Source organism: Equus caballus, chromosome 19 (assembly GCF_041296265.1).
Source record: "Equus caballus isolate H_3958 breed thoroughbred chromosome 19, TB-T2T, whole genome shotgun sequence".
Taxonomy (NCBI): Eukaryota; Metazoa; Chordata; class Mammalia; order Perissodactyla; family Equidae; genus Equus; species Equus caballus.
In genome coordinates, this window is record NC_091702.1 from 39610505 (window position 1) to 39636048 (window position 25544).

The 25544-nt window shown below is 38.7% G+C and overlaps 1 protein-coding gene across 4 annotated transcripts in view; it reads right to left on the minus strand.

The window, feature by feature from the left end:
• The window catches only part of FGF12 (fibroblast growth factor 12), a 504561-nt gene that overhangs the window by 192674 nt on the left and 286343 nt on the right, over nucleotides 1–25544 (minus strand). For all 4 annotated transcript variants that reach the window (XM_003363362.5, XM_070242695.1, XM_001500259.7 and 1 more), the window contains one exon: nucleotides 1067–1177. In XM_003363362.5, the coding sequence (XP_003363410.1) occupies nucleotides 1067–1177 (111 nt within the window). The remainder of the gene's footprint in view (nucleotides 1–1066; nucleotides 1178–25544) is intronic.

Below are 25544 nucleotides of genomic sequence, written 5' to 3' on the forward strand. Positions count from 1 at the left end.
GGAACCACAGGCCACCAAAGTAGAGTGCGTGAACTTAACACTAGATCACGGGGCTGGGCCCCTTTATTTTTAATTTAAAGGATATTTTACTATAAAACACCAGGTGTCTTAGATGACCTTGTGCAGTTTGGGAGATTGTTAGTCTGACCACAAAATCACATCCATCAGAAGACAACGCAATTGGACATTTATTTAATGAGCATATACTATGTGCTGAACTCTAAAACTCTAGCAGAGAATACAGCTGAACTCTAGGAAACAATAGGACACCCTGCATAATTTTAGACTAACACAAATGTTCCCCCAGGTTTCTATATATGATTATGCAGAAACTGAAAGATACGATGAAAGTGATCATTCTTGGCTCTGAGGCTTGTATCCGACACTTTTCTGAAATGCAAATATTCTCTATCAGACCTTGATGATTTTTTTTTAGTTATTAAACTTCTCAACTCTATAATCAATAGTTAAAAACTATTTCCAGGGACATTATTAAAAATCTTTTAATATTTGACATTTTATGTCAAAAAATTATAAACGAAATTTTATGTCTATCAGTCTTTATTATCCGATTATCATATATACTGTAAAACATGACCACACTATTCTAATATATTTTTCTTCTAAAATCAATAACATGTAATATACATGTACATGTATTCAATGTTCAACTTAAGAAGTAATTTTGGTCTGCCAGAAATGACGTTCTGAGAATTATTATAATATGTTTACTGTTTGGATCTAGGATTAAAATATCATCTAGTGCTAGAAGATCTGCCCTGTTACTATGAATACTTATCACCATCAAACAGTGGGATGGGAGGATATTCTTGTCCATTGACCAGTTGGAACTCCACCAGGTCTCCTATCTCCTCACTTAGTACATAATCTCTCCCCTTTACTGTCTCTTTGCTATAAGGAATCATTGCAAGAAGGATAAAGGAAAAGACACCAGCTTGCTAATAGTTAAATAGTTCAAAAGGCAGCCTGGCCAAGCTCTAAGTCTAAGATACACTGGGCCATACATCTGATTGTAATTGGATTTCAAGAAGCTAATGTTCCTTACTGTAGTCACTGTTTTCGTCCTTGGTCCCGTCAATGGTACCATCTGGGTGCATCTGCAGGAAATATCCCTGCTGGCTGAATAACCTTGTCACGATTCCCTTCAGCTGGGGTTCTGCAACACAAAAAGAAATGATTATTCAAATTTTTATTTTGTTTATAAAAATGCACGCTTGCAAATTGTCAAAAACATTCTCTAAAGTAAACACGTAAATGCCAATGGCTTAAACATTGAAATAAGGATTTGGAAAAGGGGCCTTTCAGTAACATATCTTTACTTTTTTTTTCCTTCTAAAGGCAGAGCCATAATACTTATAGCAGTAAACCAAATGTAAGTAAATAAAAGCTAATTATGATTAGGGAAATACAGAGGCATGCTAAAAAGTGAATTATTTCTCTCCCTCGTGCACCTAGTGTCTGACTACAGGATGTCACCAATTTCACGGTCCCATTCCAGAATCACTGTTTAGACCAAACTGCCGCTATAATTCCTAAGCTTCCGGCAGTCATCGTCAGGTCCTGGAAGACTTTTATTTCTGCTGAATGTCAACCATCCATCAGAAACTCCTGGATTTTGAAATTCTGATCAAGTTCAGCTGGAAATAATGACTTGGATGTGAATCACAGGAAAAAGCAAAAGCCTCATGGCCATGAGACGTCACTAGAAAGTATGTGGAAACAGCTTTCAGCTTCAGTAAACACCTCAGCAGAGAGGAGGTCCAGTACTACAAAAGTCATTTTTCCAGTACAAAAAAAATCAAGTCATGCATAGTTCTCTAAGTAGTTCAACCTAGAAGTTGTCCTCGGCTTTTAAAAACTCCCCACACACCAATACCATCAAACTGACCTTTGTAGACTGCATTTGGATTTTTGTATATCAGCTAACATAAATATTTAAAGCTTTCTCGTGGTGGTGCTGGCTGTCAGCAGCAATCCATTTTCTATGGCAGCACTGCCATCTCTGCCTCTACTTTAGTGTTGGGCAAAAATTAGACTATTCTAGTGCATTTATAGCTCTAATTATTTCATAAAAAATGAGTAGAAAAAGAAAAATACTGCTTCTGGTGATACAAATTGAGGCAAAGATGGAAACAATATGATTGCTGAAGAAGCAACATGTTATCCTCAAAAGGACAATCACTGAATTTCAACTGCCAGTCAGTTTCATTTCTTCATCCATTAACTCAACCAATATTTACTCAGAATCTCTTCTTTTGTCGAGCAATATGCTAGGTACTCTGTGTTAAACTAAACACATTTATGATGTTTAGGTCTAAATAAGAATTCTAGTTAATAATCTAACTCTTTGAGAATGGATCTGCCCTCTATTACATATGTCTATGGCTAACTTTTGCACATATGACTTGGTCACACATATTCAGGAACATGAGGCAATGCCTATACAAACATGTCTTCTTCAAAGCAGTCCTAAGAAGCAGAAAAGATGCCAAGAAAATTGGTAATGAGGAAGCAGGGAAGTGAAAAAAGATCAGAACTGGAAATTAGGCATTTTGATTGATAACCAAGTATTATCTTTGTGAATTAAATAAATTCAAATTATTTAATTTGTAGGCCTTAATTTCCTTATCAATAAAATCCGGAAGTTGAACTAAAGTGATCTTTAGGTTCCTTCTATGAGTCGCTACTGACTTTGAGCACCTTTGACTTAAAATCACTTTGAATTTAGAATCCTCTGCCCTAAGTGGTTGCAGAAATCAAGGTATAGATTCATCTTCAATGTGCTCCCTCCTTGGGTCCACCCAATCTGACTTACTAGGGACATGTTGGAGGAGCATGTAGCTAACTAAGCTCACTGCAAAAAAATATCCTGTCCCCCTATTACCATCTATCAAACTCTACCAACCTTTCCAGGCTCAGCTCAAGATCGCCTCCTCCATGAAGTCTTGGCTATTGTAAGTGAGGATCACTTTTATAATCGGGAGAAATAAACAGAACATATGAGCCTCTGCCATGAGGCTAACTGGTTGACAGGCAAGTGCTGATGTGGCACACCCAGATTTTGACATGGAGTCTGAAGACACAGCTCTGAACCACAATTGCCATGTGGTCTTAGACAGGCCATTTAACATCTGAGGCTCAGTTTTCACAGCTGTATAATGGGAAAAGTAATTCCTACACTGACTATAATCATTGGGAATTTCAAATGAATAAATACATGTGATAGTATGAATTGAAAAACCTCATAAGAAAATAAATCCTAATTATGGTCTAATTTTTCAACCATGAAAATTGAGGCAATAGTGTAAGCAAGGTAAAGGGAGCATTCTGTGAACAGACTCTATGTCTCCTAATTTCTATTTTAATAAAATATTAATGGAGCTCGTAAAGTCACTAAAGTCAGTGGGCTAAGAGTAGATAAGGAAAAGGATAGAAGGAAGGGGACAATTGTCTTCTCTTTTTTTTTTCCCTAATTAAAGCAACCTGTGTTTTTGGTTTTTGGTTTTTGTTTTCTTGTGAGGAAGACTGGCCCTGAGCTAACATCCGTTGCCAATCTTCCTCTTTTTTTTTCCTCCCCAAAGCCCCAGTACATAGTTGTAGATTCTAGTTGCAGGTCATTCTAGTTCTTCCATGTGAGATGACACCACAGCGTGGTTTGATGAGCAGTGTGTAGGTCTATGCCCAGGATCTTAACCAGCAAACCCTGGCCACCAAAGCAGAGCGTGTGAACTTAACTACTCTGTCATGGGGCCAGCCCTGGGACAACCGTCTTATATTCATATTTTATTTCTAATGAGCTTGATAAGGTCACTTTAAGAAGTCATGTGGTGGTTGGTAATAAGATGCATGGCAGCTGAGTCATTAATGCCTGCAAATGATTGTTTTGTTCATGCTCCTCTTTCTGTGGCTGTAATTAAACACTTCTTTCGCTATGGTGAAGCTATCCCCCTGTTGGGGCCCTGGGAATTCAGGTTGGTAGCTCCTGTTCAGGATAATGAGCAGCAGGCTTTTATACCATCCCCCACCGTCCAAGAGCAGTGCCAGAACAAGCTTGGAGTCTGAGTTTTAATCATGTGATGATCTATGAAAGCGAGTGTCTTGCACTATAGATGTTTCAAAGGAGACCTGACCATGTATTGAACAAATGCCCTGAACTTAGGATGCATCATAGAAAGCAGGACAGCCTGTCTGTACCCTTATTCCTATCTATCAAACCCTACCAACCTTTCCAGGCTCAGCTCAAGATCACCTTCTCCATGAAGGCTTGGCTATCATAAGTGAGGGTCACCTTTATAATCAGAGGTGAGGGGAGGGTTGGAGAACATGTTTTGTTGTATTTAAAGAAAGAGGTTAAAAAAACGAGGCCACTTTTTGGAACATCCAGCATCCTGGGTGCATTCAACAAATTTGCTTATTTGTCAGACTATGCTTAGGGATCTAAGAGGTTAATAAAAACCTGTGCTGTCCTCAGGGAGCACCCACTCCAACAGATGAAACATATTCAGATAGAATACCAGTGTAGGATAGCTGTTAAATGATGAATAGAAGCCAAGTGACATGATAGCACCAAAGACCAAGGGACTAATCCTGTCTTGAGGTTGGATGAAGGCACTTCATCTATCACTTGAAGAGTGAGTAGAATTTTCCTACACAAAGAAATCAGAGGAAGGGCATTCTAGACAAACAAACAATGGGCAGAGGCACAAAAAACAGCATGGCTGGGAATGATGCAGTCTGCTATAGGCATAATATACGGCAGGGGCTGTCAAATGCTGACATGCGAGTAACAGCCTACTCTCAACAAACATTCACAGGTCAACAGTGAAATAAGAAAAATAAAGTCAATGGAATATGTTTTTCATTAAGCTAAGTTTTTATTCAATTTGTATGACTCTCCTTGATTCTAAGATCATGGTTTTCCTTTTTTTTTTCATGAATTGATGGCTATATTATTAGATGGGGGGGCATGGGTTTGGTTTGTTATCTTTTGTACTCTAAAGTGGTGTAGCAAATACTGCTAGCTTTTCTCCCAAATCCATTTCCTCCTTTTCCTGGGCACCCAGCTAGACCATATGTCCTAGCCTCCCTTGCAGTTAGGTTTGGCAGATGAATGAGTGTCATATGGAACGTAAGTGGAAGTGATGTGTGCCATTTTCAGGCCGAGGCTTTTAAAAGCAAACATTCTCCTCCACATTCTCTTTTCCTAAAACTGGCTGGATTTAAATGACAAAGCCCTAGGGGATGTCAACAAAATAGAAGAATTCTGGGCCCCTGAATAACTGGTGGAGAAAAGACAGCAACCATCAGAAATACGCACCTTGGACAGTTAGGTGAATAGGAAAGAAACTTTCATTGGTTGTGCATCATGACTTCCTTTCTAAGAGTACAATATAAAAAGGGGGTGGAGGACTGGTGAGTAACTTCACAGTGGAGAAACCTGACAAACAAAATACTACCTCAGCCAGGTGATCAAGATCAACATCAACAGTCATAAATCGTGCTGACAGTATGTACCCTTGATACGATGTATGAGAATGGCACTTGACCTCTGTGATCACCCTCCTCAAAATCCACAACTTCAGTCTAATCATGAGAAAAACATTAAACAAATCCCAACTGAAGGACATTCTACAAAATAGCTGACCAGTACCCCTGAAAACTTGTCCAGTTTATCAAAAATAAGGAAAGTCTGAGAAAATGTCACAGCAAAGAGAAGTCTAAAGAGACATGACAACTAAATGCAATGTGGTATTCTAGATGGAATTCTGGGATGAAAAAGAACATTAGGTAAAAAGTAAGGAAATCTGAATAAAGTATGGACTTTAGTAATCATAATATATTGATACTAATTAATTAATTGTCATAAATCTACCAAACTAATGTGAAATGTTAATATGGGAAATTGTGTATAGAATACATGGGAACTCTTTGTACTATTTTAACTTCTCTATACATTTAAAACCATTCTAAAATTTAAAAGTTTATTAAAAATAATAATTATAGCCACAAAAGCAAGTAAGAAATTTTATCCTCAAAGAGGTTGGATGAGAAAGAAGGTAACGGATAGGAACTCCTGTTCAGCACTGCTTCCCTTCAGGATGACATGGCAACTTCAAAAGAAGGTTTGAATTCGAAGCCACTCAGAAAAGCTGAGACCTCAAGGAGCTATCTAGACATTCCAGCTGTCTTAAAGGGCAGTGCTATGGAGCAGTTACCTAGGGACACAACGGAAACTCAGAACAGAGTTGGAACTATGGCAGCCTGATCACACAGCTCAGGATGAATACTAGATTGCAGAAAATCAAAGGAATTTTAGAATTGGAAAGGAACTTGGAATCCAGCACCTTCCTTCATCAAAATACTTTCCTCTATCAACATCAAAGATTAAAAAGACAAAACAAAACTGAGGCCCACAGGGAAAGTGTCTTGTCCAAGGCCATAGCCAACAGATGGATGAGTTAGGACAAGAATTCCTTTCCTAAATACTGAAGGAACATCATCCTCTCCTTTCCAAAAAGCAGCCAAGACATAATCCATATCTTGCGCAAGTTAGGAGGTTAGGGAGCAAGAAGGTAGAGAAGAGAGGAGAAGCAGGGGAGGAGCACCTAGCTGTGCCTTGGTTATTGGAGTGTGGGAGTGATAAAGAAAAGAGGTTAATAGGAAACGGTGTAAGAAATATATATACGATCCGCCCTACGTATCCAAGGGTTCCACATCTGCAGATTCAACCAACTGTGGAGTGAAAGGCCTATGATGGTTGCATCTGCATTGAACACGTACAGACTTTATTCCTTGTCATTATTCCCTAAACAATACGGTATAGCAACTATTTATATAGCATTTACATTATATTAGGTATTATAAATAATCTAGAGATGATTTAAAGTATACAGGAAGATGTGCCTAGGTTATATGCAAATACTACACCATTTTACATAAGAGACTTGAGTATCTGTGGATTTTGGTATCTGCAGGGGTCCTAGAACTAAACCCCTGCAGATACCAAAGGATGTCTGTATATATATACATATATTTGGTACTAAAATTGGATTGTATTTATCTCGGGCCAGCCTATTCAACATTGCACCCAAACTTAGAGAAAGTGCCCCAATACTAAAATGAAAAATAGAACAGTGATCCAAACTCTGTTATGGAACCAATATCCAGAGAATTAACACTACTTATTACGATACGAACGGCCATATTTTGAACCCATCTACTTTGTACAAGGCACTCCCTTGATGATTTGACTACAGTTTTATTTAGCACTCAGAACAACTGTATGCGCAAGATACTTTTTCTCATTTTTCAGTGAGCTTATTGAGATTCAGAGAAGCTACCTCACTTCCCCAAGGTCACACAACTAGTACATGAAGAGGCAGATCTAACTTAAGAGTCTATGATCCTACCCGCTCTCCAGCATCGTTCAGCCACTTGAAGAAGGACACTGGCTAAACTGGAACGTGTCCAGAGGAAAGGGAGCCAAATAAAGAAGGTACAAAGGACTGTCATATAAAAAATGGCTGGACGAATAGTCGAAATGCAGCGGGAAGAAGGGAGGACTCAGGGAGTGTGAGAGCTGTCCCCACTTTCGTGAGAGCAGGCAGAGGTAAGAAGCCAATTTGTTCTGAGTGGCTCCACAGGGAAAGAACTAAGGCCAATGAGTGCAAGGTACAGAGAAGCAGGTAAAAAAGAACTTTCTGTCAATTGTATTCAAAGAGGGAACAAGCTGCTGAAGGAAAGAGTGAGTTTTCTACCACTAGACAGAAGCAAACAGGGAGAAGCAGAAGACCTACAGGTCAGAAGAGCTGAGAAGGACACGGGTGTCTCTAAAAGGTAAGGCATTCTGCTTGACAACGCCAGTCCTCTCCAACCCTGAGGTCCTGGAAAGCTTTGGGATGAGTCAGATGGCCCAGTAAATACAAGCTGATTTCTCTGTTTCTTAGTTTGTGCTTAGGACAGGGAATTGAAGAGACTGTTTACCAGGCAGCACTAAAAACGCAAAGTTCTTTGGAAATGTTAAACATGGGCTGTGGAGTAATTTGAGGGAGTTTTTTAATTTTTAAAGAGACCTTGCTCTTTAATTCAATTTTACTCTTTACTCTTTAATTTAAAGAGACTTTAATTTTTAAAGTCTCAGTGGGTTTACAAATGGGCCCTTGGTATTAAGGTTTAATGCTGCCCATTTAAAGGAACTGAGATTGAAGAGGCTGTGAAACGTGATTCTTGTCAGGTACTTCTGGCGCTTCATATTGCTGTAGATTTCAAAACTAGACTATTAAGGTTGAAAATGGTTCATAAACAGATACATTTCTGACCAATCACAGCTAAAGGGTATAGATTAGGGCACATTTATGTATCATAAATCAAAGTCCCAGACAAATCAGAAATGGGATACAGTAAGTCATTTGAAAGAGGATAGACCTTATCCGGGATTAGAACACACTAAAAAATTACAAACACATTGAGTGCTGGAATTCATTAAAAATACATGTTGTTTAGTAAAAGAGACACATGCCTGAGGCTCCTCATTTACTCAGTGGACTGCGGTGGAAAGAGCGAAAGGAGAACCTTGAGGAACAGAACGCGTAAGGCCTGAGACATGTCACCATGGCCTAGCAGGATCTGCTCTATGGGGTAAAGAGAGTCACGTCTTGTCTGAGGCCTCAGTTTCCTCATCGATCAAATAAAGGTGACAGGAGCCATCAGCAGTTTACCTGAGGGCCATGGAAATCCCTGTGAGGTCTTAATAATTGCAAGAGGACTCTGTTTCTCTAAGTGCGTATCTATTTTCCCCATCAACACATACAAATGGTACATTTCATTCAAAAAACAAGTATCTATTAAGCACTGGGCTTTGTGGAGGTTATTCTTCTAGGCACAGGTGTGCTAGCAAACCAGCTCTCAAAAAAAAAAAAAAAAAAGCCCCAAATCTGATTTCCATGAGACTGATCTCCACGGAGTAAATATTCCCACCGTGGCCGATTTAAAACTACCACTTGACATCACTGAATGCAGAGTTGGAGCTGGGAAGAGATGAGCATAGTCAGCTGCAGCACACCCTTCAATACAGCAGAGATTAAGACATGAGGCCCACATTCTAGTAGGAAAGACAGAAGGTAAACACATAAACAATTAATATGTAATAGAGTTTTAGTGTAAGTGCTATGACGAAAACTAAAGCGATGAAAAAAGATGGAGTGCACAGGGGATGCCTATGCTACTGTGGACAGAGGATTAGAAGATGACGTCACAGAGACCCGAATGAAGAGAAGGAGCAAGCCTTCGGGTATATCTAAAAGAAGAGCAATAAGAAGAGCATTCCAGGCAGGCACAGGGGACAGCAAGTGCAAAGGAATCCTAATACTTGAAAAGACCAGGACCCATCAGATTAGAGGCTCTCGAAAGATCCTTCCTCTAGACCAGAGTTGGCAAACTACAGCCCCGCCAGTGCCAATTTTGTAAATAAAGCTTTATTGGAACACAGCCATGCCCATTCATTCACACACTGCCTGTGGCTACTTTCATGCTACGACAACAGAGATGAGTAGTTACAGCAGAGACCCTACAGCCTGCAAAGCCTGAAATATTTATTCACAGGCTCTTTACAGAGAAAGTCTGCCAATCCTTGCTCTAGACCCTTGCTGACGCAGTTCCCCCTGCCTGAAATGCACTAACTCTGTCTTCCTCTTCTGTCTAAAACTGCTCCTGTCTTCTAGGCTCAGCATTCTTCCACAGGGCCTTCCCTGACACCCTGAGGCAAAATTAATCACTCCCTCTGTAGAGCTCCCTTTGCACAGGTTCGGAGAGGACTCCCCACGCGGCTTCAGCTGCTCGCTGTGTGTCTGTCTCTGCTGCTGAACTGGGAGCTCCTGGAGGGCAGAGACTTTGAATTATTCATCACTGTCCCAGCACCTAACACAATGCCAGGCACAGGGTAGGTGAGAAGTGTTCAGATGTTGAAAGAAGGAGGATAAGTTATATCTGGGATTTTCCATTGTCACTTGTGACTTTCAGAGGAGCTCCAATTTGTAATAAAGCTGTTTGCAGCCTTTTAATATAACGCCTCTGGCCTTCAGTGCATTTCTTTCCATTTTCAGTCTCAGCCCCTCCACAGCGAACACAGTCTGACAAGCACAGCGGCACCCTCCATAAACTGCACAGTCTCCAAAGCCCTCAGTTGCCTCACACTTCAGTGGGAATCAAGTGACCTTGAGACGGGGAAATCTTAACCTTCATGCTGCCTCAAAGCTAAATGGAAAGAAAGGACATACTTTCCAGAACATCCTCTTCGCTGAAGCAGTCTGAGCTGGGGAAAACAGGAGAAGCAGGGCAGGGAAATTGAGCTCGGATGTGAAATGCCAATAAGGACGGGGATTTTTGTACGGAGCCAATTTTATTCCTCATACCATGAGCCCCCTCCCTCCCTGATTCTTCCCTATAAGATGCTCATGAAAATTTAAAATAACTCAGACACCGTTTATTGACTTCCGACATGCTCTAGGTGGTGGGTACAAAGATGAGTAAGATGCAATTCCTGCCTTGAAGGCACCCACGGCCTCGTCAGGGAGACACATACACAACTAATCGTTACAGCGGTGAACATGAAAAGCGCTGTCATAGAGCAACAAACAAGATGCAGTAGAATCACAGAGCGAGGATGCTAATTTTACCTGGGATGGTGAGCTCTGGGACAAGAGGCAGTTAAGATAGGGTTCGAAGATAAAGCAACGTTTTAGACTGAGCTTTGAATAGGCAGGGGATTCTGCTTTGAGCAGCGTCAGCAGGAGTAACAGCCCAGTGGGACGCTCGTGCTGGGCATGTTTAGGGACTGGGCAAGCAGATGGATGTGGTCAGGGCGTGGGGAAATAAGGGGGTACAAGCAGTGAATGAAAGCGACAGCAGAAGGGAAATATGAGTCCAGAACTCTTGAGGTTCCTTAAGCAAAGCTAATTAGTTTTACTTTATCCTGCAGACAAATGATCTCTAAACTCTTTTGATTATGCATCCTTACCTTTAAAAAATGTTAAATCTGTAGGCTTCATATACGTATTTTTATTATTTATAAATGATGTATGCACTACTCCACATATTATGTGCATATTATAAATCAAAGTTGAAATGCTTAAATGAGGCCAATACTAAACATAAACAGAAATTAAGATCATTTCTTTCCACATGACAAAGATTGTCTTGCCCCACCCACTTCACACAGGAGAAGCACTAGGTACCAGTGCAGTGGGCAATGGGGAAATATTAAAGGATTTTAAGTCAGGGGATAAATTATGAGGGCAGAATTAGCAAGCCAAACTGGGGTACAATAGAGAAGGATGAATTAGAGTGGGTGGTACTGTGGTCATGGAAGCCACTTAGGGAGGTGTCACATATAATAAGGGCCTTAGGTAGGCAGTGGCAAAGAGAGTGGAGAGAAGACCTCAGCCTGAGAAGTGACTAGTGCTTGGGAGTGCTTAGTGGATGACAGGATGTGTAGCTTACCTTCAGTTCTAGAAAAATACATGACTCCTCCATCCCTAAATCCAAATCTAACATTAGATAAGAAGCCCTGTTTAAGTGTAAAATAACATGGAAGGTGTGGGTAAAGAAGGCTTAATGTGAGCATTCCCAGGGGGCCAAATTATGTCTTTGCCATTCTCAGGATTTCCATTCATGAAGGGGAGTTTGATTCTGGTCAATTTCATTGAGTCACAACTCCTTGGTCTTTCTCAGACTACTCCCCAGGGAAGTAGACCTGGAATGAACACTGCCTTTCAAGCAACTCAAGAATGAGCTCTGGAGAAAGCAAACCACAAGATATTTCAAACATGAAGATAATCTTAGACTCTTAAGAATTTTTTTAGAACCAGAGAAGCCATTCAGGATGATCTAAATCTACCTCATTTACAGATAAAGGAGCAGAACCAGGGGGTGGTGATACCCCGTACAGCACGTCTTCAATCAAATATCCTATGATCCCTCTACTCTGTGTCCCTTAAGAGGAAAACTATTTTTCATACTTCCCAGAGGTATCCCAGCCTCGTGGTATGGTATCCAGAAAGCTATTTCATTTCATTATGCATGGGCATACTTTGTTTCTTGTGAAATTATTTGAATGACTAGGACTTGCTTCTGAAGGCTGTTCTAAGGAATTAAGGATACACATTATGGCATGCTATATGCCAGGAAGCAACCAAGCTTGTATGATGGATTTAACTTTCAGACAGAATTAAAGTGGTTAGGAAGACCTATGGTTAGGAAGAGCAGCAGTGAGCAAATTCTCCTGAGTTTTCATTCGCAGATAACAATTACCAAGCATTTTCCACAGGCATTTTATGTGGATTACATCTCTAAATTCTCATAAAAATAAATGTAAGGCAGGAACTATCATTGGGCCTTTTTAATAGATTAGGAAACTGAGGCTCATAGGGGATAAGTCCCTAGCTCGAAATCACAGAGCTAATAAATGCCAGAGCCAAGTGTTGAAGCCAGATCTCTCTGCTTTGTAGACCTTCTCAATGCTAACCATCAGTTGTCTCTTGAAGAAGTCTCACATACTGATACTTCTCTCTTCCTCCTTAATTGTGATCAGCCCACAAAAACAATAGAAATCTATGAAGTAAAGGACTAGGAATAAATGGTAAGCACTAAACTGGAGTTAAAGACATGGCTTTTGGCTTCCTGGTACCAAAAAGGGGTGGAGGAGAAGCTATAAACACTTCTAGGCATAGAGAAGTGATCTGTAGTGAAAGCATCCTCATCTGGCATAGAAAAATCTTCTCAGCTAATCTTAAGGCCTCTTTTTCACAGATATATCTTTTGGCACCAGAAATAAATGAACAGGGCACATTATTTGAGAGAGCACAGGCATGACAGTTCCTTGACATGAGAGGAGCTGCACAATGTTGAACCTGTCCTAAAACTGTCCTTTATCTCAGAAGAGACCTGTTCATCCAGGTTGGCGAGCCTGGCGAATTCCTTCATACACCACAAATCTAAATTACCTACAGGTAAAATGCAATTCTTGTAAAATGTGATCTTTGTCTATCATCTTTCTTCATAGCCTCCACCAAGAAAAAATTGCAGAGTCAATCAGAGTGAGTTGAAGAGGGAATAATGCTTTCTACAAAGAGCAGTTTAGGGCTCCAAGAGCAAATCAATCAGCCTCAACCCAGTGGCAAGGCCAGGCCAGGCAGCGTGGTGCAGTGGGAAGCCCGGGCCATGGGGCTCCAGACATCTGGGGTCTGATCCAACTGTTTGCTCCTCTCCGTCCCCACTGCCACCACCTTTGTGCAAGCCATCAACAGCTCCTGGCTAGATTCTTCCAACAGCCTCCTCACTAACACTCTTACCCTTTTCTCTTCCAAACCACACTACAGTGGAGGTTATATTTTACAATATAAATTGGATCGTGTCACTCTCCTGCTTAAACCCTTTAATAGCTTCCCGTTTCATTTACAACAAAACGTCAAACCCTTAGCATGGCCTGGAGAGCTTTGCACCATCTGGCACCTGTCTACCATTCCATCATTATCTCAATTTACTCTCTCCCTGGCTCACTAAGCTCCAGGCACATGCACCTTCTTTCTCTTCAGACTGAAAGATCTTTGCACATACATTTCCTTCGGCCTGGACTGATTTCTCCCTAAGATAAATTCAAGTCTCAGCTTAAAGATCACCTCATAGAGGTCTTGCCTAGGCCCCCAATCTAAATCTGCTAGCACACTATGTTTTTCCCCTTCATAACACTTATCTCAATTTGTAGTTAGAATCTATTTCTCTTTATTTGTTTAATATCTATTTGCCCCTCTAGACGGTAGCATCCATGGGAGGAGGTCATGTTAGTTTTATCCATCGCAATATACCCAGGACTTAGCATGGTTCCTACTAACACAATGCACTAATACACATATTCGTTCAATGAACTCATTTGCTCTTTCTGGGCTTCAGGTTTCATCCATAAAATGACAGCATTGGAACAGTTCAGTGGCTGCAAATCTAGGATCCTAAAACCCTAAGGGATTCATAAGTAGAAATAGATACAAGCTATTTTCAATAAGTTAGAATTAAAAAACAGAGAGGGGCTAGCCCGGTGGCCCATTGGTTAAGTTAGCACATTCTGCTTTGGCAGCCCAGGGTTCGCTGGTTTGGATCCCAAGTGCAGACCTACACACTGCTTGCCAAGGCATGCTGTGGCAGGCGTTCCACATATAATATAGAGGAAGATGGGCATGGATGTTAGCTCAGGGACAATCTTCTTCAGCAAAAAAGAGGAGGATTGGTAGCAGATGTTAGCTCGGGGCTAATCTTCCTCAAATAATAATAATAATAAAAAAAATTAAATAAAAAACAGAGAAAGTATTTTTTATAGATTACATCTCTCATCACTATCAATAGATATATCAACAATCAATATCAATAAATATCATTAAAATTTCATTTAAAAATATAATCTACACAAACTACAATAATGCAGTTAACTTATTATCTGACATTACAATACACAAAAGAGAAGTGGATATGTTTATCAAATGTGGATGGTGCACTTGTGATATAAATATAGATTGTATATTATAACCCAAATTCACTTTGGGAGGCTCTCAGGGTCACCTCGAAAGCAACTGAAATAGAAGTACAAGGAACTACCACTGTGACTGATAATGAGGGACCATTACATGGATACATAGTTGAAGAATTCCATGGACAATGAACCAATGGTATCAGACAAGAGTGCCAAGACAACACTCTAACTCCAGACATTCATGTACCAAAAGCTTGCTTCTCTCACGGCCAATTCAAGAACCATACATCAAGGTTCAAGGCAGCAAGAAGAGAGCTGTCCACAGCTAATGATTCTCCCAAACAACGTGGAGGAGGCCAGCTTGACCTTAACACCCATAACCCATTTAAGAAACCATCAACAGTTTCCCATTTATATGTGACACATCCTATTAAGAAAAGGCATGACTTGTCAATAAATAAAATTTTAAATTCTCATATTTTTGTGGGGAAACAATTAAACGTTAAAATGTGCATTAAATTTTACCTATGTGTTACAGAACCAAAAATAGGAAAAAAATTCATATTTTATTTGGTTTCAAAATCTTACACTTGGTTCTATAAAAAAACTGTTTTAATTTTAGAATCTGTATTTTGTTTCTAAATGACAAGATAAAAGAACAAATGTGAAGCTCTTTGCAAGTTTGTATCCACACATAACCCATCCTGCGTCTGGATCATCTTTATTGTCAAAAATGGGAAACCAAATTAGATACAATGTTTATGAGATTTTTCTGTTTTAATTTTGAGATTGAGCCTCTAAAAACTTCTTGATGTGCCATATAAGAATTTTGATCAGTGATTTTAATTTACATTTTGGTGAAGAATATCTTGATTACAATTTGCAGGTTTATTATGATTTTACCTATGCATTAACTCTTTCATTTCTTTGAATTCTCTTTTTAACATGAAATATTTCAAACATGAGAAAAATACACAGGTAACAATAGCCTTCAATAGGTGCCTACCATGAACCAGGGGCTATTAAATGATTTCTTTGCATAGAATTTACTCATTCAATCTTTACAACAGCTCTATGAGGTTAATGTTCAGTGGTGGTTGTTTTTTTCTCATTTTAAAGAGTAAGAGATTGAACTACAAAGAAGTTAAGTAATTGCCTAAGGTCCCACATTTCATAAGTGGAAGGACTTTGAGGATTTGAGCCCCGAAAGTCTGGCTCCAGAACCCACAGTTCAGGCTACCATTCTTCATTGCTTCTCAAATATCCATGAACTCACCATCCACATTAACAAATACTAACATTTTCCATAATTACTCCAAATCTTTTTACATAATTAAAACACTATAGTCATCTCCTTTATTCCGCTCCATTACTTTCCTAATCAGACTCAACCATATTTCTGAATTTGGTATGTAGCCTTCTTGCTCATATTTTTGTTTCTTCATTACCTGGTACATATCCACAAAAATACATAGTGCTATTTTGTGTATTGTACATTTTTACATAAAAACAATCATGCTGTACATCCCATTCAGCAATCTGATTATCTCACTCAACATTATATTAATATTATATACATATTTGGATTTTGAATTTTTATCTGATCTGAAAGCCCCTTAGTAGATGACTATAATCATTTTGCATTCATCATAATTTCTGAATTAGTTGTTTTTATTTCTATCATCTTAGTTTGTGTTTTATGTTTATGTTGCATTTCTTTACTTCTTTACTTATCCTTACGTTCTTTCAAATGGATTGATTTAGTTTTCTTTATTCTCCCTCCAATTTTTCCCCTTATCTTGATCTGGAAATTACAGTTCTATTTCTATTATTTTAGTAGTTACTCAAATGTTTAACATAAATTTATAATTTAGCAAAGTCCAAATGTAATAATCATCACTAAGTTCCTACCAAAACACGCAAGCACCCTAAAACTCCACAATCCCACCACTCCTATTACTGCTTAGTAGTTCAGCTTCTTTTTAAGCCCATGAGAGACTTGTCACAGGGTCTTTCTCAACCATTATGTATCAGACATACCAGCGTGTTTACCATCTTTTTTGCTCACCATTGCATTTTCAACCCCTCCTTCCCTTTAGATTCAACCTCTTCTCTGTGAACCAACAAGGAGAGCCTGTAAATGGTTAAATTTCTCAGTGTTTGTCACGGCATTTGTTTCTTTCTCTCTCTTGAATTGTAGTTAAATGGATATACTGTATCAAATGACGGTTATTTTCCCTCAGCCTTCTGAATGTATTATCTCATTGTCTTCTAGCAACCATTATTCCTGATGACAAGTCTGCAATAAGTCTGCCTATCTTTCCTTTGTAGTTGATCTGTCTTTTCTCTCTGGCTGCTTTTAAGATATTTTGTCTTCATTGTAACGTGGTTTTACTAAAACAAGCCCAGGTGGGAATTTTTTTTTAAGCACTCGATGGGATAAGGTCACATGAATTTTTCAGTTCTGCAAATTCTCTGTCTTAGCCTTTGATTATACATGTTCTGGCACTGTCTCTTTCCTTTTTCAGAACTCCTATGAAAAGCATGTTGGAGCTTCTCCTTCCATGCTTGGTATCCCTTAAATTCTTGTTCACTGTTTTCCATCTCTCAGTCTCTCAGAGAAACATTTTAAGTGATTTCTCTGATTTCAATTCCAATTCAATCATTTTCTCTTTGTGTATAGCCTACTTTTGAACACATGCATAGATTCTTTCCTAATATCACAATTACTACATAATTATTCTTAGATTCTCTTAATCTAATTTTTTCCCATACTGCCCAGTTCCTGCCTATGGTTTCTGCTTCTTTTAATTATTAAACATTTAAAATATTCTTAATTTAAAATCTATTTCAGATTGATCTAGTATCTAGAATGTATGAATTGTGAATACGAATTCTTCAATTAGTCATGCTTTATCCTTGCATGGTTTCTATTTCTGGACAATGAGATTTTCTTCAGAGGGAGTTGTTCTGTGCTGCCTTGGTGTGTGAAATCATGAGGAAGGGTTTACATTGGGCTCTGATGATGCTTTGTGGATTTCTCCAACTGCAGAGAAGTTTTCCTTTAACTTCTCAGGCTGGAATTCCTACTTAACAAGGAGATATTGTTAATATTTTACAATTTGATATTGCACCTCACCTGGGAAGTGGTCCAGATTTAAGTTTCTAATTCCTCACAGGCCACACTTTCCACCTATTACCTTAAATGGGCATCAAGCTCCTCTCAGTTTTCCTTGGCAGGTGGGAAGTTTTTCTAAGTCACCCTTTCTCAGAAGGGGCAGTGCCCCTGTTACAGGTCCCTGCCTGCCTCATACAGGCCTGAGGACTCATCTCCTGTTCCTGTGTGGGAGTTAAACCCAATGCCTATCTATCAATGCCCATGTCCGATTCTGATGATCACCCTTGAAGCAGATGAAATCAGTTCCTGCTTATCTCTATGAATATAAATTCCCTTTTCCTTTCTGGTACCAGAGGAGTTCCCCTCTTTGGTTTTGAGCTCAACTATGCATTTTAACTTTTGCTGTTGTTATATTCTCTCCAGCAGATCTATCTATTTTAAACAAGGGGCAGAGTCCTTTTCTAACAGTTCAGATTATAATAGTCAAAGTCTTATCCTTTCAAAATCAATGCTTCTTTTGCCTCCTGTCTTTAACAAATGGTACATATGAGTATAACATTAAAGCCATATAATATTCAAAATATTATTGCAGTTAGAGCTGTGCAAATAGGACCAAAACAAAAGAAGTCTTGAAGGACTGAGTCACAAGCACACCTGTCTGATCCATTTTACATGTCAAGCAGCCATTCATTCAGTAACTGAGAGTCTATCCAGGTCAGGCACACGCAAAGAGAGTGGAGTACAGTAGGGAGCTCGTTAGTTCCAAACTTTAAATCTTAAAGGGAAAACAAATTTTTAAATAATGTACTCAATTACTTGAAAAAGAAAAATACATATAAATAGACATCATTTTCCCTAGATGTCTGCAAACCCCCAGTTGGGAAAGCAATTCCTGTTCTCTCTCTTTACTTTACAAGTGCAGGAATGGGGCTACAGTGCAGGAAAAATGACTTTTTGATATTATACATTCATCAAAATTCGACCAGAACTTTTTCTCCCAACTATTAAAAGAGGTTTTCTAAAAATGCAAATATATGGACTTAACTACTTTTGTAGTTGGAAACTAAATAGGTAAATCCTAGATTGTTGATAAACCTAATTTCAGTAAATTTAAATTCAAGATTTCTAAAAGCAGTAGAGCAAGAATTCATTAACTGCATTTTAGCAAGATAACTCCTAGGATTATTCTCTGACTGCCATAAGTTTACAATCTGATTTAAGAAAGTAATATTTATTTGTTCTGTCTTGTTTTATTTTTAATCTTCTTTTCCCTAACTCCACAGAATCAGAGATACATCCTATCTAGCTTCAATAATTCATACCTACCTTTCCCTTACGACTATGTAATAAATACATGTATGGATGACAATTTATTAAATATTTTAATAAATACAAATATATAACATACATTCTGTGGCTAACCTAGGCAAAATGTCAAAAATATCTCTTTGTCCTCTGATATCTGCAATAATAAAAGGAAGAAACACGAAGACATGAGAGGCACTAGAAAAGCTTTAATTTTTTTAGAAACATTCAACAAAGCAATGAAACTTACAAAGTGCCTACTTCCCAGAATGTCACATTTCACACACATTCACATGCACATGCACACACACAAATAAACAGTTTGTAGCTTTTTCTTAAATTTCACATACCTAAAGATACTGTACTATTTACTGAGTTAACGATATTTATTTTTAATCACTATAGTTTGGAATCAATATACTCTCAAGTTAGTAGAAAGAACACTGCAAAATGGCTTAAATTCTGGTCTTTGTTCTGTCACTTTAGCAATTTATTTCATTCCTCAGTTTTCTCAAAAGGATTGTCAAGAGCTTTTTTAGGTCTTTTACTCTATGATTTTAAAACAATGATGACAGTAATTATAAGGCTTTGACTTATGATTTTATTATGTTTTAGTTATTGGGTTCCAAGAAATACCCAGATTTCAACAGATTCAAACACCACAGTGGTATACAACAGAGACCTTTTACAGCTCAGTGCTTGGGGAAAAAAAGAGCTAGAAATTAATAACAAGATTTAAATTAAATGATGTGGCAGAAATCTGTAAGAACACTAAATCAGTACCAACTTTAGGCAATAATAATTAATATCCACTAATAATTAAGTGGGTGATGTGTAGTTTCATTTGCAGGTGCCCAAGCTTCCCTTTCTTGTCTCATTATTAAGAATTAGAATTGACTGTGCTGCAGATAAACCTTTAGGCAAAGCATATTTCATCTGTTTGCTTAATGGACTGGCATCTTCTTGGAATTCAGAGTCCTGGAACTTAATATTGGTTGTGAGATAATTTATAGTTGACTTCAACATCCTTTTTCACATCGGGAAAATTCTCAGGCTATTTCAAAGCCTGAAACTTTATTAACTTTCATTTGCTCAAGTGAAAACATACCAAACCACATTCTAGAATCTAGCAGAGGAAACAAAGATAATGGCCATCAGAGTAGAAATTCACAAAAGAAAATAAATAATCTAAACTAAGAAACACTATGAGAAGGTAACAATGATGTTATTTCCAAAATGGTGCTCTTGTCCAGAAATTCTATTTATGATAATGAGATAGTAAAAATAACCTAGGGAAATCAGCCCCTAATTGCCCAGTAAGGAGTACAGTAGAACTTCTTAGACTTCTTAGCACAACATGGTTAAAGGCAGTTACCTCATTTCACCCGAATGGCTTCCCTCTCCCTCAGGGTCTAACAGCAAGGGAAAGAATGACGTGTTCTAAACCTAGGTCAATGCCATCCAAAGGCAATATAATACCAGCCATAAAGGTAATTTTAACTTTTCTACTAATAACATTTAAGAAAGGAAAATCAATGGTTGAAATTATTTTAATAACATTTTATTTAACCTAATATATCCAAATATGTAATTGACATAAAAATTATTAATGAGATATTTTACCTTCTTTTTCTTCATGCTAAGTTTTCAAAATCCACTATGTATTTTATGATTACAATGCATCTTAATTCAAACTAGCCACTTTAAAGTGCTCAAAAGCCACATTAGCTACTGAATACCATATCGGACAGCACAGCTCTGGAGGGTAGCACATCTTGATAGACGTATTTCTCCAAAAAGTAACTAAATGCCTGCTGCATAAAGCAGTATTATCACAATGACCCAGAATGTGAATCCTCGGAATAATCAGATAGAGGTAACCAAATGCCATGTATGTTCTGAAAAATACACATTAAAGGAAGGTGAAAAACAAATATCTTATCCTAACCCTGCTGCCTAACTGCCTTCTTTCCTTCCATCCTTATACTGATCCTTCCTTCTACCAACATTCTGGCCTTAGTAACATGCCAAGAAATACAAGTGTGAACAAGACAGTTATGGTCAGTGCCCTTGTGAAGTTGACCCTATAGTGGAAAAGAGAGAACTTAATTAAATGATTGTATAATTAATTAATTACAAATATGAGAAGTGCCTGAAGGAATCCTGGCTGCTATGGAAGATAGACCTTACCTAGTCTCAAGGGAGTTGCTGTAGACTGAATATTTGTGTCTTCCCAAAATTCATATGTTGAAATTCATATGTATTAGGAGGTGGGGCTTTGAGAGGTGATTAGGTCATGAGGGCAGAGCCCTCATGAATGGGGTCACTACCCTTATAAAAGAGGCCCCAGAGAGATCCCTGGCCCTTTCAACCACATGAGGATGCAGTAAGAAGAGGGCTGTCAATGAGGAAGGTGGCCCTCACCAGCCACCGAATCTATGGGTGCCATGATCTTGGAATTCCTAGCTTCCAGAACTGTGACAAATAAATGTTTATTGTTTATAAGCCAACCAGTTTATGGTATTTCTGTTATAGTAGACCAAATGGACTAACACAGGAGTCAGAAATGGCTTCCAGCAGGACATAGCATTGAAGATGAGTCCTAAAGAACAAAGAGGAATTAGAATGATGGAGCAGGAAGGAGAGAGAAAATCTGGGAAGTGGAAAGGAATAACATTCCACACAAGGGCAGCAGTATAAGACAAAAGGCTCAAGGACAGAAAAGACTTTGGTGAGTTTAAACAATGAAAGTGTGGCTGGTGTTCAGGGACTAAGAGTTTGGAACGTGGCCCAAGATGAAACCAGATCATTCAAAACATTATAGATCAAGTTGGAAGAAGCAGTGTGAAAGCAAGAGTCACCTAGGAAACTCTGGATTGGAAAAGCACAAGATGTATGGGATACATAGAAAGGGCAGTTTAGGGTACACTTTTTATTGCACTTGCCCATCAATTAACCACTGATACAGTGGCCCATCTATACCTAGCCAGCCACCCCTTTCCCAACTATGCCAATGGTGTAGAATTTCAAATATATAGCTGTAAAAACCCAAACATCACTATACAAACCTAGCCTTTGACTTTATGTAGCCTTTCTTTTCTTATCAGTTTTTAGCATGGTCTTCTTCTCTATTCCTGTAGCAATATCAAAGTTCATTGCTATAAAAAACGAAGTACAAAGTGGCTCAAAGAAAGTAGCCAGTTTGCCCAAGTGATAAAATTATTTTTTCCTCCTTTGCTATTACTAACTTACCACAAGTAATCAACACAGATAAATCATAATTGTGTAGCATATATAATTCATAATTATATAATTTGTATGGATTATTTTCTAACTGCATTAATCCAATATATATAATTATACACTTTGGATTATAAAAACAACCCTACCTGTAGAAGAAATACTTATATTTTAAAATTTTAACTTTTGCAAGGAGTAATGGAAAGACATTGAAAAGTTTTAAGCATGAAGATGATATAATCTAACCTATACTTTAAAAGCCCAGTAGACTGCAAGAGAAAGATTAGATAGAAAGATAAAAAGGGAGATAAGTTAGAAAGCAACAATAGTAGACCAATCAAGACACTGCAGACTTGGATTAGAGTGTTCTGGAGACAGAAAGTAGTTTAAGATGTAGAACTGTCTTGACTTCATTATTAACTGCATGTGGGCAGAGAAGGAGACTCAAGAAAGGGCAGTAAAAATAAAAAGTGGAAGTATGGAACTAGGAAACAGCTAGAGTTTTCTTATAAGAAAATAGAGTAGAACCTTAACTGATATATTCCCCCCAAAATAATATACACATCCCAGCATGCATGAAAGACAAACCCCAGAGTTTATATTTCTCTGACCTAATGAAAAGCCCTCTCTCCTTGTGAGCTATATTGACCACCAAGCTCGGAATGCCTTGGCGAGATATTAGGGAGGCAATGGGGAGCTGCATGTGTTAACTTGTATCCTTGCTCTTTGCACGGTTCTTATGCTGGTGTGAAAGTAAACCAAAGGGTGAAAAGGCAATCTTAACAGTGGTCATTCTCACCAGTCTTTGAACCCAGATAAATCTTTGTGGTCAGACCTAGCTTAACATATCAAGGATGAATCCAAGGTTTCTGGCTTAAACAAGATGGATATTGGTGCCATTATCTGAGAAGAGAAACGTGAAAAGGGGAACAGATTTGGGAGTAAATCTCCAAATTCAGTTTGGGATATTTTCAGTTTGAGGCACTAAGTGTAAGTTGGATACACAGGTTTAAAGCTCAGAAGAGAAGTCTTTACCAAGGATGCAAATGAGGTGGTAGTCGACTTCTGAGAAAACATGAGAGTACATTGGGAGGGTTTAGGACCCAGGATTGAGCCTTGAGAATCTCTAAAGATGGAGTAAAAGAGGATAAGCTAATCAAGAAGATTGAGGAAAAACCAGAAAAATGAGAGTTAACAGTATTTCAAAAGGAGGGATTGACCAGTGTTGAGTGCTACCAAGAGGTCGTGTAAGTGAGGATTGGAAAATATCCACTAGATTTAGTAAATTGCTGGAGGTCATTAGCAATCATGGCAAGACTGGTTCTGTTAGTGTTGAGGATGTACTCCAGACTAGAAAAACTGGGGGTGTGAGGGAGGGGTGGAGAAAAGTCGACAGTAAATATAGAAGGTTTTAAGCTTGAACATGAACAAGAAGAAAATTGAGAACCTGACAAGCAATTGAGGATTGTGGCAAGGCTGTCTGATTGTTTTAGAAAGAGTTAATCTTATTGAATTGAAAACAACAAGAATCCGAGAGAGGAGTTAAAGGTAAAGGATCCTTCCTATGAAGGTGGAAGGGGATGAAATTTAGAACATAGGAGATTGGTCTCAGCTAGAAGAAAAAATAACTTCATTATAACAGAAGGAAAGAAGGATAGAACAGATGTCAATTTGCTTATTCAGATGCAAACGTGTTGAGGAGCTCCCAAATATGGTGGCTCCTCTTTATAGCAGGTAATTCTCACTCAAGATTTCCAGTACATATGTGAGAATTCTGGGAAAAAAAATATATATAAATTTTTTCTCTTAAACTACATTGAATATCTACTGAGTAATGGCTTTATCACTTAGTCACCACAGGTTTTCCACTGCCAAGCTCCAGGGCTGCCATTCGGAGCGCCATCTGCACAGATAGACCGGAAGGCCAGGTACCTGTGTACTCCTCAGTCAGTCTTAGAAGAGCAAAAAGGAACCATCTTAATTGTCAAGAGAACTTGACTCTATTACTAACTCTGTCACTCTCATTTTGGGGAAGTCACTTACTTTCTCTGTTTTATAATGTCCTCATCTCTACACACTAGCAACAGATGATAGATGATAGATAGATGATGATAGCTAGCTAGCTAGATAGATTCGGGTAAGAAGCAAGAAAACAGGATTTTTCAGGAAGCATGTGCAAAGACTCAAATACCAAAGGGCTTGTCATGTTTAATGAATTTCATTGTGGCTATGGCAGTGAGTTCCTACAATGTCCTAAGCCCTATGTACTGGGGTTGCATGTAAGTATCATGTATCTCATTACCGCTGAGTTCCTTCTGTTATCATTTATTTTTATATTATGACATAGTAATAACATATCCTAATTTATGTAGATTTATTCTAATTTAACCAATACTTTAACATATATATATCCTATTTGTTCGATACACTTTTAGGGTAGGTATTATTCAAACCCATCCTTAATACTTGTAGGGCCCGAGACAAAAGAACAAATGGAGACACACACACCATGTCCAATATTTAAATTTATAAATCAAGATAACAGTTTAATAAAATACATTTGGTTTTGCTACTTGAAAATTATACTTTCCCAGTGACCCAGAAGCCCAGGGTCAAACTTTTGCCAAATGCGGCAGCACTGAGAGAATGTGCCCCCCAGCCCATAGCTCAAACTTCTCTCTTCCCATCCCTGACTCCAGCCAACCAACACTGCCAGGGGCTTCATATGGATGCACGTGGACACCGGAGCCTACGTGTCCAAGCGCCATCCACATCTCCTGCAAACAGCCGTGGTCACCCTTCAGGCCTAGGGTTATACCCCTTGCAGTGCAATCTGACCCTGGGAAAAGGCCCACACAGCCTGGTAGGGGGCTTAGTGCTGTTGCGAATGGAATTCTAGGGCTCCAGATACCCAGATGTGGTAGAGAATGAGGAAGCCTGGGCTCCAGCTAGATTGGAACCTTCAGCTCCTTGGTGGCCTTGCTCCATGGAGAAAGACTAGCCTGGAGGAAGGCCAGAGTCTGTCCAGAACAAAGGCCTCCTATTAGAAGACCCATTAGTACTCTTATTAGATTAACATTAAGGTAACTGGGGCTCGGAAAGGTCAGGTAACTAACTGTTACTTAGCCCAATTACTAGCACATGGTGAACTTTCAATATGGGCTAAATAAATGACATATATACCTACTTAGTGGCACTGCCTGAATATGAACACAGTTTCCCCTCTCCAGAGCTAATTCTACGGTTTTAAGCTTAAATACACACTGCTATGAGAGTGTTTCATGGTTCTGGATACTTTTTCTGATAGTTCATTTATTCATACATTTTTGTTTGGTAGTGTGTAAG